Source organism: Schistocerca gregaria, chromosome 1 (assembly GCF_023897955.1).
Source record: "Schistocerca gregaria isolate iqSchGreg1 chromosome 1, iqSchGreg1.2, whole genome shotgun sequence".
NCBI lineage: Eukaryota > Metazoa > Arthropoda > Insecta > Orthoptera > Acrididae > Schistocerca > Schistocerca gregaria.
In genome coordinates this window covers 344,920,149-344,934,740 of record NC_064920.1, presented here as the reverse complement: position 1 = coordinate 344,934,740, position 14,592 = coordinate 344,920,149, and the positions used below count along the sequence as shown (strand labels likewise).

At 39.2% G+C, this 14,592-nt stretch overlaps 1 protein-coding gene across 7 annotated transcripts in view; it reads left to right on the top strand.

Annotated features, from left to right (window-relative positions):
• The window catches only part of LOC126344596 (nicotinate phosphoribosyltransferase), a 97,384-nt gene that overhangs the window by 66,299 nt on the left and 16,493 nt on the right, over window positions 1-14,592 (top strand). For all 7 annotated transcript variants that reach the window (XM_050002032.1, XM_050002031.1, XM_050002035.1 and 4 more), the window contains exons 10-11: window positions 3,978-4,121; window positions 9,242-9,378. In XM_050002032.1, coding sequence (XP_049857989.1) covers window positions 3,978-4,121; window positions 9,242-9,378 — 281 coding nt within the window. The remainder of the gene's footprint in view (window positions 1-3,977; window positions 4,122-9,241; window positions 9,379-14,592) is intronic.

The following is a 14,592-nucleotide window of genomic DNA, read 5'->3' as shown; positions in this document are numbered from 1 at the left end:
TTACTTTCGAATTCATTGAAAGCCTCTCGCATAGCCCTCCTCACACTACATTTCGCTTCGCGTAATTTTTGTTTGTCTGCAAGGCTTTGGCTATGTTTATGTTTGCTGTGAAGTTCCCTTTGCTTCCGCAGCAGTTTTCTAACTCGGTTGTTGTACCACGGTGGCTCTTTTCCATCTCTTACGATCTTGCTTGGCACATACTCATCTAACGCATATTGTATCATGGTTTTGAACTTTGTCCACTGATCCTCAACACTATCTGCACTTGAGACAAAACTTTTGTGTTGAGCCGTCAGGTACTCTGTAATCTGCTTTTTGTCACTTTTGCTAAACAGAAAAATCTTCCTACCTTTTTTAATATTTCTATTTACGGCTGAAATCATCGACGCAGTAACCGCTTTATGATCGCTGATTCCCTGTTCTGCATTAACTGATTCAAATAGTTCGGGTTTGTTTGTCACCAGAAGGTCTAATATATTATCGCCACGAGTCGGTTTTCTGTTTAACTGCTCAAGGTAGTTTTCAGATAAAGCACTTAAAAATATTTCACTGGATTCTTTGTCCCTGCCACCCGTTATGAACGTTTGAGTCTCCCAGTCTATATCCGGCAAATTAAAATCTCCACCCAGAACTATAACATGGTGGGGAAATCTACTCGAAATATTTTCCAAATTATTCTTCAGGTGCTGAGCCACAACAGCTGCTGAGCCCGGGGGCCTATAGAGACATCCAATTACCATGTCTGAGCCTGCTTTAACCGTGACCTTCACCCAAATCATTTCACAATTCGAATCTCCGTCAATTTCCTTCGATACTATTGCACTTCTTATCGCTTATCCACTGTGGGGGAGTGTCACTGCAGTGGGTAGGGGTGTCCTAATTGACCAACTTATCATGGATCTCGATTTCAGTCTCCTCAATGATGGTTCCCCAATCCATTTCAGTGCCTCTCATGGCACCTTCTCTGCTGTCGATCTCACGATCTCTTCCCCTGCCCTCATGGCTTCCCTACATTGGCCATCCTATGATGAACTTTGTCACAGTGACCACTTTCCGGAGATTCTATCATTCCCCTGCTGCCACCAGGCAGACAGGCCTCCACATTGGACATTCCGCAGTGCCAATTGGCCTTTATATACGTGTGCTGTGCACTTTGACACCTCCCTCTCGAATACCATCGATGTAGTCATGCAAAGCATCTTTGCCACTATTCTTCATCCTGCTGGCACTACTCTCCCCATCTGCTGGTCCCCCTTCCCGTCGACCGGTACAGCGGTGGACCAAGGATGTTGCAGTCACTGTCCAGGACTGCCATCAGGTTCTGCAGTGATTTAAGCAACACCCTTCACAGACCAGCCTGCTCACTTTTTAAGTGTCTCTGTGGCAAGGCTCCTTACTTATTAAGCAGAATGAAAAGGAACTCTGGGAGCATTATGTTTCCTCCCTGGGAACGTATGCCTCTTTATTGTAGGTTTGGTCCAAGCTGCTTAGCTTCTTGGCTGCCAGCAACAGTCAACTGCCCAGGTTCTGAATCTCCAAGGTGCTCTGTGCACTCATCCATTGGTCCTTGCAACACACTTCGCGATGGCATTGTCATCCTCTTCCTACCCTTCAACCTTTCTCCGGCAGAAACGCAGAGTTAAACAGACCCCACTCTGGTTACCCTTCATGACTAGGGCTTCTGTGGTCACCTTCCCATTTTTATCCATGAGTTTTTATTTCACCAGCTCTTCCGGGCAAGCTGGCACTTCACTCATCACCCCTCAGATTCGGTAGAATGGTATCCCACAGGGTTCTGTGCTAAGTGTGATACTCTTCCTCATTACCATCAATGGGCTTGTAACCTCTGTTGGGCCTCTGGTTACCCCGACATTGTACATCGATTCATGTGTCTGGTGCAGCTCCCACTTGGTAGCATCTGCTGAGCACCAGCTCTTAAGGTGCCATCCGACAGGCCTCTGCGTGGGCCACAGCCCATGGCTTCCAGTTTCCTCCCTCCAAAATGCAAGTCATGCATTTTTGTCGTCGACCCAGAGTACACCCTGATCCAGAACTTTATTTAGGCAACCAGCTGCTTGATGTTGTAGCGCAGTCCCGTTTCTGGTGCCTTATTTCTGATAACAAGCTGAAATGGCTGCCCCACATTTGCCATCTAAAGGCTACATGTATGCGGAAGCTTAATGCTCTCCGCCTCCTGGCCCACACATCTTGGGGTGCAGACCATTCTACTCTTCTCAATCTTTACTGTGCTCTGTCCAGAATAGATTATGGTAGTCAGATTTATGGCTCAGCAGCTCCTTCCACTTTGAAACTCCTTGTTCCTGTCAATCATTGTGTAGTGCGTCTGGCTGTTGGTGCCTTTCGCACATGCATGCTTGCTTTCTTGTGTGTGTGTGTGTGTGTGTGTGTGTGTGTGTGTTGTGATTGTGCAACTGTTGTACACAACATCGTTTATGGCTATCTCCATTATATTGCCTAGCTCTTTTTAGTATGTTTCTTTGTTGAGTGGTACTGTGTTGACCTAATAAAATGTAGATCTAGGTGCCTGATTTTGTGAGTTTGGATAATAAAAGCTCTGGTGTGTGTCTGTGCCTGTTGTGACATTACAGTTAATTTCAAAAATGTACTAATTTTTTTAAATTTTGTATCTAAGAAGTTAATATGATTGCCACATTCTTTTTGTGTTGTGAATGTATATTTTTGTGTGTCTTGAAATCTGCATGTTGATGATCAGTTTTGTTGGTGTTTCATCTATTAAGCAAAATAAATAACAAGTTTGAAAGTATGGTGGAAAATAAATTGTAATAGAACTAAAATAATATATCACAAACACATTGATAAGAGAATTGTAACAATTAACAGAAGAGTCACAAAACCAATCCAGATCAGTGAACAGCAATTGCCTGAAGTGCTGCTGACAAACTAAACAAGGGATATCAAAACTGAGTATCAGGCATCTGTGAAAAGGAAAGTTTATTGTTGGTGTTTAACAAGTTTTGTTGTACAGCTGTGAGGCATAGTCTTTATTTGTAAAAAACATTCAAAAACTGAAGGTTGCTCAGCAAGCACTGAGGAGATGCATGTTGTGGAGTGCTAGGAGAGACAGTGAAATGGAGTGCTAGGAGAGACAGTGAAACAAATATAAGGGTCACAGATCAGTCAAGAGAGGAAGATGCAGTTCTTACGATACTGGAAATGTAATGGAAGTAGGTAGGTCTTATAGTGAGGCAACTGAATGGTAATTGGATCAATGAAGTTCTTTCCTGGATTCCAAGAGGTAAGAAAAGGCAGTGGTTAGGATGACTGAAAGGAAGACACGTAAATTACATTAGAAAATGTAAAAGTGCAGCATACAGGTGTGCACTATAAGACCCTCAAGGAATTATTCTTCCAGCAGTTGTTGTCAGATTGGTGATGACAGTGAATTGTGTAATAAATATTGAGAATTATGAACATAAAGTATGTCACAATTGCAGGTGTACAAAAGACCACCATCAGCAGCAGTGCCCCATTTACTTTATTGTGAAACACCTGTCATCACAATCACATACTTTCATAGCATACATAATGTCATTCATTTGAGTATCTGCCCCGCCACTTGGGCCACAGTGCTGGGATAGTATACGTGCAGATTTGCTTGTTATTAGCTTTGAAGAAAGATATTATCTGAAATCTAAGCAACAAGTTGAAAATCTAGTTTGTATGTCTTATTTACCATCCAACACACAAACTATAGATTAAGTTTTTATCTATGCACTTTTCATTTTCTAAATTACTTGTAGAGTCATTTCTGTTTCATATTTTCAGTAACTTGAATTGCCCAAAGACTATGGCATGTCTGTTTCCATCACTGGTATAGTCACATTGGTATAAATGGTTGTCATGTGTTTTGTTTTATCATGTTAATAATGGTCCACTATGTATATTTGTGGCAGAAAAAGAGAGAGCCAAATTTTAAAATCTTACTTCCTCAACAGTTACTTGCCAGAGGCAACCAGCTCTTGGATGTGTGTACAAAATGGTAGAAATCAATGGAAGCCCTAGAATAAAACTTAGCCAAGATGTGGCGAAGATAACAATGCCAGGAAAGAAGGATGTGTACAGACTATATGGATCAGATGGTAAATAAACTAATGTGATATATATATTATGCCTTCCTTTTGTATTACAACTAGTAGAATGTATTTTAAAAAAAACTCTTATTCATCCAGTAGTCATCACTGATCTAGAACTGTAGTAGTGTCCAAAATTGAAAATAAACAAATGCTTTCTGAACATACATTAATTACCACATCATCTTATTAGAAAGGCTATGGATCCAAATATACACTCAAAAAAGTAACAAAACTGATAAATCTCTTCTACAACAAGAAAGCAGATATGTCATACATGTTTGGTAGTGACATTGAATACTATGCAGTGATCCAATAACTTAATTGGCAGTCTATTTATTCCTGAGAAAAGCTCTGCAGAGGTCAGGAATAGTCTTTGGTTGCAACTTGCTATGTGCGAGACATTTTTCCTGATGTATCCCAAGTGTGCTAATTAGGATTAAGATTCTAAGGCTTCACTGGCCAGTCCATGCTGTCTATATTGGTCCTGGTGTGGAATGGTCAGCATTTGTTGGCCTCCATCGGCCCCTGTGTCTCAGAACTGTCCCTGGAACATAGAATTGGTACTTTGCTGTAGTCAGTGCTTCCCAGACTGCTGTCTGTGTCTAACCTACTTGTAAACATCCAGAAATTATCCTCTGAATAATAAGGTCCAAATTATGGGTCTGCAGCATCGAATTATAAATGACATCAAGATAGTAAATTTGCTCTCAACAGGCATGTGCCTAGTGCATTGATTTTCAACATTTTTTAGTAGTGTCTATTCCAGGCAGAAATATAAGTGTCCCACAGAGACAGCACAATTTTTATTTGTTTCCCCACAAACTGGAATTATCATGACAGTTGTGTACAGTGATTACGCACCTCTTCTCTTTCCACTTTTTCCCCTATAAAGTTTCTGACACTAGTATGCTATATAAATGGCTACTTTGTCGTCATCTGGTTTCTGCTGCTTCAATATTGTAATCCACATACTTTGCAATAGTAACATTTTATTTATGTATTTGTTTATAAACAAAAGTATTTTGTGCACCACAGTGTTGAAATTTACTACTTAAAACGTACACTGAGGCGAAAAAAGGCTGGACTCAACAAGTCATTTGAGACCCCTGCAGAAATATGGAGCCATGCTGCCTCTATAGCCATCTGTGACTGTGAAAGTGTTGCTGGTGCAATGTTTTGTGCACAAACTGACCTTTCTATTATGTCCTACACATGTTTGATGGGATACATTTTGGGTGAACCGTGTGGTCAGATCATTTGCTCAAACTGCTCAGAATATTTTTCAAACCAACTGTCAATAATTGTGTCCCTGTGGCATAAAAATTCTATCATTGTTTGGGAACATGAAATCCATGAATGGCTGCAAATGGTCTCCAAGTTGCCAAACATAACCAAATCCAGTCAGTCAAACAGTGGAACTCCAGGCAGGAATATCAACAATGTAAGAAAAGATATATTGCTACTTATCATAAAGATGACACATTAAGTTGCAGACAGGCACAATTAAGACACTTGCACAAAGCTTTCGGCAGTAGCCTTCATCAGAGAAAAAGAAACAAACACCATTCATACCCACATGCAAGCACACCTCAGACACACAAGATTTTCATGATCTGGACTCAGAGCCAAGACACTCTATCTTCAATGCTTCAAAACCTCAACACCTCTCCCATCTGCTTCACCTGGTCCTCCTCAACCCATTGCGCCACCTTAGTAGATGTTGACCTCCTCTGTCCTGATAGCATCATCCAAACCTCTGTCCACATTGAACCCACCAGACACCACCAGTAGCTGCATTTCAACAGCTGTCATCCCTTTCACACACAAAAAAAACCTCCCAAAGAGTCTGGCCACCCAGGGATGGTATATCTGCAGTAACAAGAACTTCCTTGCTTGTAATGCTGGGGGCTCTCTCAAAGGCCTTCACAGACAGACACTATCCCCCAGACCTAGCCTGTAAACGGACCTCCCATACCATTTCCCCTCACACCACCAATCCTCACACCATCCTCAAGAACCAGTCACAAAGGAATGCCCCTTCTGTCACCCAGTACCAACCCAGACTGGAGCAACTGAACTAAACCCTTCATCAGGGCTTCGATTATCTACCATCATGTCCTTTAATGAGGGACATCCTAAATGATACCCTTCCCACCACTCCGGAAGCGGTGTTCTATCGCCCACCCAACCTCCACAACATCTGGGTCCATTCCTATGCCGTTCCCAATTGCAACCCCTTAGGACAAGGATCATATGTCTTTGGAAGACACCTGCCCAATCCACCCACCCAGCACTTCCTATACTGGTATTCACATTTTATCCTATCCAATCAGGGGCCATGCCACCTATGAAAGCAGTCGTGTTATTTACGAGCTCTGCTGCATTCAGCTTTTTATGTTGGTACGACTATCAACCAGCTGTCCACCAGGTTGAATGGCCACTGCCAAATGGTGCCAAGAGCAAAGAAGCCCACCCTGTGGCACAACGTGCAGCTGAACATAACATACTTTATTTCAGTGGCTGCTTTACTACCCAAGCCATCTGTATCCTCCCTTTCACCACCAACTTTTCTTAACTGGGCAGATGGGAATTCCCTACTAGCAGATACTGTAAGGGAGGCCACAGCCACACAATGTATGATCCCTGTGATTAATGGTACCAGGCAGACAGGTTTAAAGCCAAAGTGCGGTCATTTTATCTGAAAGATAAATGAGACTGTTCTTGCCAGAGTGCCAACAAAAATACACTATAACTGTAAAACTTGAAGGTCAAAATGTTGTGAAAGTGAAGAGGTACATGACCCGCAGTATTCAAGAAACTTTTGCAATTTATAAGAGCAACTATACAACTTCACTTACGGTATTGGAAGATCAAAATTTTATGCGCTACAATCCAAGTGGGTAGCTCCATAGCCACCTAGAGATGTCTGTTTATTCGTGTACTGCACAAATTTTGAACTTTGTGTAACTTAGATCATCTTACTGGAGCATATGACATCTTGGTTGGGCTTGTGAAGTTATTAGTAGTCTGTGACATAAAGTGAGAGACTTTTTTACTGTAAGGATGTGGTGACTGCCCTGGAAAGGGAGGACTGTCTTTACAGACACTTGGCCTGGAAGATGTAGCAGGTAACTCTGCAGAAATTACATATGTGACATGGGAGAAAAATAAATTAAGAAAACTGTTGCATTTGACAGTTTCATTGATGAACTTGGTAAATGGTCAGTTAAAGCAGTAACATACCAGCTTCTGAAGAAATTGCAACAACACATTGCAGAAGTGAAGAGGTCTGCACAGACTGAAGAACTATGTTTAGTGCTTCACTGTGATTTTGCTGAGAACTGGTGTGTAATTCTCCCACAAGAAGTACAAGGGTATCACTGGAGTAACGACCAGGTTTCAATATTTACAGGAGTAAGATATTTCCAAAGCAAGACCACAAGTGTTGCAGTTATAAATGATGATACAGGGCATGAGGACATGACTCAGCACGTACTTGGCTAGCAATGCACAAAATTCTTCAACTGCAAACGAGGCAGAGAACCTCATTATTTCTGATGGTGCTCCTAGTCATTTTAAGAATTGTTACCAGCTGTTTGTATTGAGTAAGTCACTTGTGCCAACTGACTGGGTATTCAATGCTACTGGTCATGGAAAGGGGCCTTGTGATGGTGTAGGAGGCCTGCTGAAGTGCCATGCAACAAAACATTATCTTTCCAAGCCAAATACAGCTGCAATTCAGAATGCTGAGTATTTTATGAGAGTCCTGAAATCTTACACATACACAGCCCTCATTCTTTTGTCCAAAGAGGAAATCTAAGAATTCTCTGAGCAGAAAAAGGAGAATGATCTAAACAAACTACTCCTGTGAAGGAAATTCAGAAGACACATTTTTGGACTTAAAGTGATGGGTGAACTCCATCTCAGATACAGCAGGATAATATCCAGATTCACAACCAGAGAAAGGGGGTTGTTTGTGGTGTGTGTGTATGACTGTCACTGGTTTATTGCAAATATTATAGACACCAGTTATGAGTTAAACGAAATTGTAGTGAACTTCCAAATGGAACAGCTGCTATATATAGGTTTCCAGCTGAAGGACAGCAACAACGCCATCAGTGCTCACATCCTGTTCACAAGTTTTTGAAGATTGTAAGTGCTCCACTTCCTATTGGTTCAACAGGAAGGCGTCACTCTATATCAAAGGAAGATCCTGAAGCAGTGGAACACATTTTTAGCTCATTGACTGGCTACTTTCAGTACAAAACGAAGTGCAGAGAAATTGCATAAATTGAAACCTTTGTCTTTGGACCTTTTGCATACATTTTGGAACCATTTAAAATGCTTGAAAAATGAGTCTCTTACTCATCTTTCAAAACTAAATTTATGTTAAATAAGGCTAGTTTTTATTTTTTTGAGCCTGTTATGTGATTATGAAACATTTTATGTATGGCAAAAATTTCAATTGTTTATAAAACCTGTTCAACCTAAAAGTAGAAGCTCTTCTTTTCAGGGAATGTAGAACTATATGGTACTAATCAATAGGGGAAAAAATCAGACTTTAATAGACTGGCACAGATAAGTCCAAATGGAGGATTTCTTTGTAATCAAAAAGCAATTATCTTTCAAATAAAAAAAGCCAACAGAATATCTAGAACTGTTCCAGAGATACAGCATTTTAAAATTTTTTCCAATATTCGCACCTTCAAAATGGTATGCGCATTGTCATATTCGGAGGGCTGTATCTCAGAGCAGAAATTTTTTTGGAGCAAAAAAAAAATGTGTTCCTTACTTAGTCCTTCATTTTAACATTTGCTAAATTCAATAAGATCCGAGACTATGAAGGTAAGATTTTTTCCTAGTCTGCCAGAATTGATATGGACTATGCCATCCAGTAATACACACTATAGGAAAAGGCTGAAAATGTAGCTCCTGTATGCTTTCTCTGATCTTTTCTACCCTGTCCAACTCCAGTATATTTTTGACAATAATGAGTAAAACATTGGCTCTACACTCACCCACTCACTCACTCACTCTTAAGTGTAATTTTTTGGATTATTCAGATCATTTGTTAACATTTTCAGAGTGGATAACTTTGTAAATGTTGATAAAATTCTATTTTTTAGGACATGCGCTAATTGATCTAATTAAGAGATCTGTAGAGCCACCACCAGAGGTGGGTCACAAAGTGCTGTGCAGGCATCCATTTGAAGAATCAAAACGTGCTTATGTCATTCCAACAAGAGTGGAGCCATTACTTAAGGTTTGTTTGAACATGTCACATGTTAAAACTGATTTCTAGGGCATTTGAAGGATGACATCCAATTTAACTGAAGAGCCATAAAATGATACAGAAGGGACTATGACAGAGGGAGTTATAATTTCTAGGGGATTAATTGATTTCAGCGATTACCGTTAGTAGAGAGATATTTGAATGTTTGAAAAATCTGAACTTCGGTGGGTATCATTTTCTTGGAAATACAGCTTTGAAAATTTTTGACACTAAATGTGTTTTCGAAAAATGTGACTTGGAGCACAATACTGTCTAAAAATAACTTGCAAGATTAAACCGTAATTTCATGTTTTATGTGGTTTATCTATAAAAAGAAACTTTGCAGTTTAATGTGTTTTTTGTCACCGTGCTGTTCTACCCTGTTTCCGTTGCAGCTAATTAATATTAGCTTGTAAAGACTAATGCTTGTTCCTGAGCCTTTAGGGATAGTTTCATTTTAAAAAAATTAGGAAAGAAGAATAGTACGTAAACACAAAGAGAAATGTTTCAGTGTCTTCATCCTAAATTAAGGTATAAAGATGACAACTCAGTGATTCACTATTCCATCGAAAGGCACGTAAACAATTCTTCATCTCAGTTTAGTAGTTAAAAACATAGACTTATAGTATGTAATGTTTAATGTACAGATTTTATCAAATTCCTACACATTTGGAAAAATGACGAAAGCATTCAATCAAGACAGAGATATTTACAGTGTAAGATGCAAGTATTTTGTTACTATTATGAAGCTACTCCATGAAGAGAATGATATTCACAGTGTGTCCAGTTAAGTTTCAGTTTCTTTATTTTAATTTTTATTGAGTAACATATCTGTTGCCTGGTTGTGTTAATATTGTCATTGTCAATCTGTGAGTGTCCATAATTGCAAAGCTCTAATATTAGTGCATTATGTGTTCTGACTTTGCTAACAACAATATTGGTTTGGCGTTTACTGGAAAATTCTGGTTTAAGACAGCATGATCAGTTTTGTTCAAAGCTATGCAAAACAATCATAGAAATGTGTATACGCATTTTTGCTAAAGGCAGGATTGATACTGAAAAAAGTTGTAAGCACTAATTTCTGATGATTCTCAAAGTCGGACAGATTAAACACAAAAGTAAGGCAAAAAATTAAGTTACTAAATCACTTAGCTGACACCACTATTTAAGTAGTGCACCTACATATTTCTACTTTTCTATAGGTACAGTTTGTTCCTTACAAGGCCATGTGAAAATAAAAAAGTAATTCTAGTGTGAAGAAAATAAAACAGAATCCAATGTAAAGACAGTATGTTTGAAAAAGCACTTTAAAAAAATCACAATCTGCTGCTGTGCAATATTCCTTAAGATATTGTTCCACTCCATGCATGGAACACAGTTGAATGCTCCTTGATATGTTAACCATCCAAAGCTGAGTAAATGAGCATAAAATGTTAGGCAGGGTGAGCAAACCTAACTGGATAGGCTTCCCACTCCAGTTCATGTGGCCACATGTAGAAGTGGTGACAAAATCCTAAGTAATGTTTGATTCCAAAGGCATGAAATGTAATTTTATCCATGTGACTACAGCCAGTATAGGCTTCTCACTGGCTGTGTCTGTCTGGAATCATTCAGCTTGAGGAAGCAAGTGCAGTAAGAAGTAAAATTGAAACCAGTGTGTTAATTGTGAAGAAATGGGAGGGTATAAATAGCAACAGCTGGAATAAATTATTGTTTATTGTAGAAAAAAATAGCATGTCTGCTTGGTATTTTGTTCAAAAACTGTTCTACATTAGTGTGTTTCCAGGTGGGAATGACTCATTTTATAGAAACATGATTGTAAGTAATCCCACATTTTTAAAAGCTCATTCAGGGATACTAGCAGTAAAAAGGGAATAACAGCAAAATTTATTGCAGGGGGTGCTAAAGATATGAGACCTTTTAATGCTCTGTGTAGTGAATGTTTCAAATAACAAGGCCAAGAATTAATAGATCTAGAGGCAGTCTACGGAGAAGTTTGTATTTCACATGTAATAGCACTTCTCTCCACCAAAAGTACTCATGTCAGAGGACAGACTGATGCAGTTTGAAACAGAAAAATGCCTTCCATTATTATGAAAGTTGTTAATAAAACACGTGCTGTGACAGTTGATATATTGACTGATTTGCACAATCAGATGCACTGTTTGGTGCTGACAGCAAATTATTTCTACATCTATACTCTTCAAACCACTGTGAAGTATACGAGAGAGATTACTTCCCATTGTTCAAAGTATTAGGACTTTTTTCAATTCCGTTTATTTATGGAGTATGGTAAGGAGGATTGCTGAAAGGCCTCTGTGCCCACTTAATCAGTCTAATCTTGTCTTCATGATCCTTGTGGGAGTGATAGTGTAGTCAGTTCCTAGATTCCTCACTTAAAATTGATTATAGAATCTCTCTGAGTAGGCCTTCATTAAACATTTTGTGTATCTACAAGTGTCTGCCAGTTCTTTCAGCAGTTTTGTAACTCTCTCCCATGGATCAAAATGTGTGTGAACATTTGTGCTGCTCCTTATTGTATCTGTTCAGCATCCCCTGTTAGTTCTATTTTGTACAGAATCCAAACACTTGGTCAATATTTTAGGATGGGCCACATGAGTATTTTGTATGCAATCTCCTTTTGTAGACTGATTTCATTTTTATGATGTTCCATGAACAAACCAAAGTCTGCCATCTGCTTTACCTATGATTCAGTTTATGTGATCATTTAGTTTTGTATCCCCACAAATTGTGACACTAGGATATTTTTATGAGTCAACTGATTCAAACAAGGATATGGTTTCTTTTCTTTTTTTATGAAATGCAAAATTTTACAGTTCTGAACCTTTAAATCAATTTGCCAATCTCTGCACCACTTGTAAACCTGATCAAGATCTTGACTAAACACTTGCATAGCTTTTTACAGACATTACTTCATTACGGATAATGGCTTGATCTGTAAAAAGCCTGAGGCTATAATAAATATTGTCTGCAAGTTCATAATATACAGTATGAGCAGCAGGGCTCCTGACACCTTTTCACATAGGTGACTCTCCATCCTAGGTAACATGCAAATCTCACATGGATCATACTTTCAGTAATAAGCGTACATGTGGTACTGACTCAAATACCTTGGAAGTCAAGGAACACTGCATCTTTCTGACTGATTTGATGAATGACTTTCAGGATATCATGTGAAAAGGCTTTCAGGGAATCATATGAGAAAGCACTAGTTTGGTTTCACATAATTGATGTTTTCGGGACCTATGGTGGTTGGCATGGAGAAGGTCATTCTGTTCAAGATACCACATTACATTTGAGCTCATAATACATTCGAAGATTATACAACACATAGATGTCAGTGATATTGGATGGCAATTTTCTGTAGCACTTCTGCTGCCCTTCTTGTGGATGGGCGAGACCTTTACTTGCCATCTACTGTGTGCTGTTTTTTATTCAAGGGATCTCCTATATATTATGATTGAAAGAGGGATTATTATGGCCATAATTTTTTTATAGAATCTGGTAGGAATACCATCAGGCCTAGGAACATTGTTCAGTTTTAATGATTTCAGTAGTTTCTCAGTGCCACAGACAGTGATGTTCTATTTCACTCATCTTTGAATAAACACAGATTGGTCTCTTGTGAGTAATGTTTTATTTGCAACTAAATCCCCAGACATTGAGAAGACTGGTTTAAATAAATATTATGCGAGAAATAAGAAAGGATGACTGACTGGAACATTTTGTTGGAAGTGTTGCGTAACTTCTTTGTTTACTCTCACCAGCATGCCAAGATAATAAAAACTTTAGAGAATCATGAATGGCTTTCATGCGTTGTTCATATTAATACAGCAGCTAGCTACATTTTTAATGAAGATAATTTCTTGTTTAGCGATGCCCCAAAGATCACAGCAACAACAAATATGGTCATATGCATGAAGAAAAGTGGCTTCTACTCATCTCTGAATTCATTGCTAAAACAAGAGGTCAGCACATGCTGGATCAGCTTTTATACCTTGCTAGAGTCCATACATATTCAGTGTAATGAAGTTTCTACTTGACTGACAAGAAATAATTATGCTTATAGAGATGTACACAGCTTATTCATGCATTGTTGTCTTTCAACAAACGCTTTACCAAAATATTGATTGTAAAGCTGGACAAAATTTTGAGGATTCTGTACTGATACTGCATAGCCCTTAAAATAATCTTTGATAGCAGTGACAGGTGTACATGATACTGGCCCAAAACATGACTGATGCCCTAGATGGCATAACCTGAGCAAACTCGAGATGTGCTTTGGTACGTGACTGCCTCCACTCTCTTTCAATGATTATTATGTGTCAGAGAGAAACCCCAAAACTTTTTTGTGCAGAGAACCGAACAGCATTCATCCAGATTTCGTTCCAGGCAGTTTTCTTGTCTGCCTTCTTCGCACACCATGGTACTAAGGAGTTTGCCCTGTTGTTTGTTACGGCTCCTCGAGGACAATGTGATTATGTGGAAGTGGTTGCATACTCTCTGGATCGACATAGTCCTGCTGATAGCCCCCTCTGGGTACCTCTGAACCATAGTTGGTAGGGTCTGATCGTCAGCTGGTGTTGGTGACCGGGCATCCATTACAAGGCAGACCTTCAGTGATTTTTGTCTCACACTGTAGGTCAAAAGATCGAATGACATCAGTCCAGTGTATGCCAGATCGATGGTCAGCTTCCTGTGCTGCAATACTATTTCCTGTAAAGTGGTATTGTGTACGTGGTCTGAAATTGAAATTGCCCTTTCATCCATATCGACAGACTGAACTGCGTACACAAGTTGCATTGCCTCATTCACGGTTGGAGAGACAGCATATACTGCTGAACTCCACTGAGATTACATATTTGCTTTTACATCATTGCCTCATTCATGGTTGGAGACCAGCACATACTGCAGAACTACACTGAGAATACATATTTGCTTTTACCTCCAGTACACAGATGGCTGTATGTAACAATTTCCTGTGGTCAAAAGAATACTGAGGCAAGAGGTTTCCAGCTGGAAGGAAAAAAATAGAGAAAAAGGGAAAAAAAACTGTATTTGATGCTACCGGTGGAAATCTTTCTTAAGGAGTTTATGTCGGCTCCTATCAAGATATTTTACAGAATACTTCATTCTGGTGTGTGTTTCATTTATCTTTGTTTTTTTTTTTTTTTCTTTTTTTTG